Genomic DNA, 4,661 nt, shown 5'->3' on the forward strand with positions numbered 1-4,661 from the left:
CAGATCACAGATCACGGATCAGTATCAAAGTTCAGGGATCGAGATCAACGGTCAAGGATCAGGATAAAAGATCACGGATCGAGATCAAGAATCGCAGATCTGACTCATGCATCTCGGATCACGGAAGATTTGGCTCAGAGGTCAAGATCAACGAGCGATCTGGATCATGTGCTTGATCCGTGGATCAGGATCCGCATACCGGCCCTGGTCTTGCTGATTGACATCTTTGCAATCCTCAACCGGGGCAGAAAGGAAAATAACTATCTCGCGGGTGTTGTTTAGTGTGCCGAGGATGATTATATCACTCTAAACTCAAAGTCATGCAAGGGAAGAAGCAGTTCTTAGGTCAGAGGTTTTCGATTGTACAGTGAGGGCCATACTGCCGGGACCCGAGAGAAACTTCGAACCAAAGAGAAATCGTGCCTGGATGGACCATCGGCTAGGTTTTGCGCCGAAAGGACGCGGGATATCCATAGATTGACGCCTTTTCGAGAAACCAGTCGCCAAAATTCTCTGACCATGTCGTTCAGATCATTCTGGCTCGAACTACCCCGGATGAGTGCGTGCTTTACTGGCTCGCTGTCCACATATAGCCATGCAGTTCTTCCTTTCAACGATGAGGCGAAAGTGCGTATGGCAACGAGGGCGGCTAATAACTCAAGAGGCACGATCTGCGTAGCTCGATGCTTCCACGATCCGACTATGCCGCTATCTGCAATCTCGGAGAAGTAGCGGTTCTTCTTCCCAGTCTCTGGACCGAAACACAAGACCGCTCCGAGTCTTCCCTTGGCTCCCTCGGCGTCAGAGTATATCACGAGCGCGTTCTCGATTGGGGGCTTCATTGGGAAGACGCGGCTGAAGGGAGCCTCGGAGAGGAGCTCGCTGAGCTGCTGAAGGTCATCTGCTGACTTCTTCGGATCCCTCCTTCCCCAAAGTTGGGCGTGTAGCCGTCTGATAGAAGCCCGCCACGAGAAGTCTCCCGATGTTGCAGACGCGAACGTGAGCTTCCCGCAGAGCTTGCGTATCCGACCTGGGCTGGGAACAGCTGCCTGCGACAGTTCCCTCATCAGTGTCTCGAGAGAGATTCGTTTCTCCTCTGGGAGGCTCAAGGTGAGAGATTCTCTGTCTAACTTGACTCCTAAGCCGAGCAGATCGGTGTCATTGCTGGGCTGAGTCCGTTTGGTCACTTTCTCGCGGAAGCGGATAACTTCATTGAGGAAGATCCAGCATTCGAGAGCGGAAGGTGATGTTTCACTCCGTTCTACTGACCAATAGTCATCGATGAACGACATGGCAGCCAAGCAGAAGAGGACCCGTAAGAGGTGCACCAAGCATTGGGATACCCGACAATATGAGGTTACACTCGAGCTGGACCCAAAAGATGCGGCTCGATGACGGAATATGGCCGGTTTGTTGTCAGGATCAGCAATACAGATCAATTGATATTGAGCATGATCCGGATGAGTCGGCACTTGCTGATAGGCATTCTCGTGATCACCCTTGAAGATCTGGAAATTGCAGCCGTCGGCAGCCCTGCTCAGACGTCTCCATGCACCGATCAGGGTCTGGTGGGTGGGTAGGGTTACGCGCTGCCCAAAGGACGTCGCCAAATTTGTTTAAATTTGTGCTCCGTTTATAATCATCGCAAAGGCGAGTTTTATCACTTTGGTGGACAGGAAAGCGTCTAACAATGACCGGGTTTTCGAAGGACGATTCGATAGCGGTCAGCTGTAAGGGACCTTCCAAGTGTCCTTTCTCCACTTCTTGAAGGGTGCCTTCCCAAACCTCCGCTTTGAAGCCTTCCTCGCAAATGGAGTTGATGATACTGGCTCGGGCGGATCTTGCTCTGCGGTGCAACTCATCGAGAGAGATGACCTTTTCTTTGCCATCCGAATCCGTCGGGGGGCGAGGGGGTGCGAATACCCCGGGTGCCACCGTCATGTGACCGACTACCGGCATGCCATTGCGGAGGTCTTCGACTAGAGCTCTGTCTGGGTAATCCGTCAAATCTATGAGTTCCTCCAGGAGGTCCAAATTCAGGTTGCCGGCGATCTTTGCGACGTCGGAGTGAATGGGGGCCTGCGAGGTAGTAGTTGCTGACTCCAATGCTACCGCTCGCTTCTTGATTGCTTTCATGGTGAGCTTCCGACGCCGGATGATCTCATCGGGAGTCAAAGAAAGTTGGGTTTCAATAGCTGCTTCGAGAGACAGCGGTAGGGTTATGCCCGTCTCGAAAGGGTGCTTGCGGTTGAGTGCAGCTTTGAGATGATCCATCGAGTCTCCTGTTACGGGAAAGTTTTCTAGAAGCTTGGCGTCAAGCTTGAGGCTTGTGTAATAGAGTCTGTCAGCAGTGTGGTCTCCCTTCGAAGTGTTTTGTGTTCGGCGCAGTTCACGTAGTTTTCTCCAGCGCTATGGGACCCGCCTCCGACTTGCGAGCTCTCTGGCGGCGGCGGTAGTCAGCTCTTGTCTTGCGACATCGCTTCCCCGTCATAGGCACGTTGGAGAGGGTGAAATAAAGCTGAAACAGGAAACGAGTACGTCGATCTCTTGCTGATGAACCATGAGCGATGAACTAATCAAGTGATTCTGCGACATTCCCCAAAGTGAGACTTGAAGAGCGCTCCGCTTTCGCAGTACACTCTCGCTGAGTCACACTTGTGGAAGATGGGGCTTTTCTCACTCGGTGAGTTCGATTTGATGACTCGATGAGTGACGTTGCTCTGCCGAGATACGGCGGGGATTTCTTCCGAGATCGTTTTATTCGGTGATCTTCGTACTCTGCTCCAGAAGATGCAACTTGGAAGGCGCTTTCCGCTGTCGCGGCTCACCCTCTCTGAATCACATCCATGAAGTGAGTTCGAGTTCACTATCTAGCCGTTGATGCCCTGACTAGACAACGCAAAGCTATCTCAACGACACGTAAATACTACCATACTGAGAGTCAGGGACAGGTCAGAAACGGCAGAAAGGGAAAGAACCAAGCGAACGAAGAAGCGAGGGAAGATCATGGTCCCATCGCAGTCTGGGACTTTCAACACCCGAATTAATGGTCGCTCTGATTATCGTCACTTGTGATCTTTAGCCTTGGTCGAGGACGTGGCCTCAGGATTGGCACCTTTCTCACCGCCACGAGGCTTCTTATTGGGTGGTTCACGCCGGTCTCCGCCCTTACGGTGTTGCTTCTGACCGCGGCGTTTGGTCTCAGCGGATAAGTTGCTTCTGGAGCTACTCTGCGACTTACTCCTGGCTTCAGCGGCCGCTTCACTAGCACGAATGCTGAGATCGTCATGGCATTTGGCCATCTTCAACATTGCTCTGGGCAAGGACTTTCCTTGCCTCAAAAGGTCGACAACCCTCTCTTGGATGAGGTTGTGGTACTCGATGGCACCATAAGGACCCGAGGCTCGACCATTAGGACCGAAGGACTTCCTTGAGGTGGCCTGAGCACAATTTAGCAGATGTGTGAGAAGTGGTCCCATCTGCAATGTGTCGCACTCACTGTCAGAGTTGGCCTTGCAGTTTCCGATCAGAACAACGGTAGTAGACCATCTCAATAGAGCTTTGAAGACATTGTTCATCATACCGGGATCCTCGTTGGGCCGGAAGAAGCACTTGATCGGGAGCGCCAGAACGTGTCTGATCTTGTCAGCATGACCACTGCTCAGACAACTCGAATGAACCTCCTTGACCAGTGAGTCTTCGGGATGGAGGTCGTGGCACATACCCCTAAGGTAGGGAGTGCCACTGAGAAGGGCTTCAAGATTGGGGATGGACTTGTTTTGTTTGTTGGTACCGTCTTGACTCATTTGAAGGAAGGCTGCCAGCCCACTCGATAGGTCGGTGATGGTTTGGGAAGAACACACAGGGGCACCAGAGTCCTTCCACTCAGCGGATCCTTCAGCATTGTCACCGTTGTCAGTCTTGCCGGCGGTCATCGCAGCGACTCGGGCTGCTTCGATCTCTTCACGAGTCGGCTGATCATCTGCGGGCATCATGTGTGAGGAGGAAGAGCTGACAAAGTAAGCTGACGAAGTAAGCTAGCAAAAAGTCGCTCACAACAGTAGGTTGCGGGCGTGTAGAAAAGACCGACGACCATGTCTCACCGTCAACTGCGTGAGTTGGATTGACGGTCTGCTACGAAGCAGATGATGTCTCAGACACTAGTCACATTGATTCACATGCTCCCCGGAGGGGCACTTGCGAGTGGGTGGTGGGATCCCCTCGCTGGACAAGGGTCCGGTTCAGTCCTGAGACGTTCCCTGGAGAGTCTTGCCCGAGGTACTCGAGTTGTCATAGAGGAGACAACGCCGGCGACCTCCTTCGCACGGTGCGAAGCTTCGCGATCCCTTCGTTCGCGGGTTGCTCCTCCATGGGTGCACTGCCCATTTGGAGGAACATAACACAACGCCAAAATAAAACAAAAGGACAATGAGCTGCCCTCCACCGATAACCAACCAACCTTGGTTGCCAAGGTGGTTCCGGAGACTAAGCTGGGTTGGTGGCCTCGAGTAAAGGGGCTTGATTCGGCCAGTGGATTGAGACCTTCTCGTGTCATACAGAGCTGAAAGAAAACAAGTCTCGAGAGGCCGAACTAGCCAAATGGCGTCTCGGACTTGTTATAACTGAGACGAATCCGAGCGTTTCGTTGGGCGTGCGAAGGA

The 4,661-nt window shown here is 52.7% G+C and overlaps 2 protein-coding genes across 2 annotated transcripts in view; both read right to left on the reverse strand.

Moving 5' to 3' along the window:
* Nucleotides 1-1,494: 1,494 nt before the first annotated feature.
* Nucleotides 1,495-2,274, reverse strand: Pmar_PMAR012985 (hypothetical protein; the record flags this gene model as incomplete). The annotated part of the gene is made up of 1 exon (XM_002778319.1): nucleotides 1,495-2,274. One exon carries the CDS (start codon nucleotides 2,272-2,274, stop codon nucleotides 1,495-1,497), a length of 780 nt encoding a protein of 259 aa, XP_002778365.1.
* Nucleotides 2,275-3,065: 791 nt separating this feature from the next.
* Pmar_PMAR012986 (hypothetical protein) overlaps nucleotides 3,066-4,661 on the reverse strand; it is a gene marked incomplete at both ends in the record, with an annotated part of 6,085 nt that continues 4,489 nt past the window's right edge. The window contains one exon of the mRNA XM_002778320.1: nucleotides 3,066-3,982. Within this exon, the coding sequence (XP_002778366.1) occupies nucleotides 3,066-3,982 (917 nt within the window). The remainder of the gene's footprint in view (nucleotides 3,983-4,661) is intronic.

This window comes from Perkinsus marinus (genome assembly GCF_000006405.1).
Source record: "Perkinsus marinus ATCC 50983 genomic scaffold scf_1104296949922, whole genome shotgun sequence".
NCBI classification, from domain to species: domain Eukaryota; phylum Perkinsozoa; order Perkinsida; family Perkinsidae; genus Perkinsus; species Perkinsus marinus.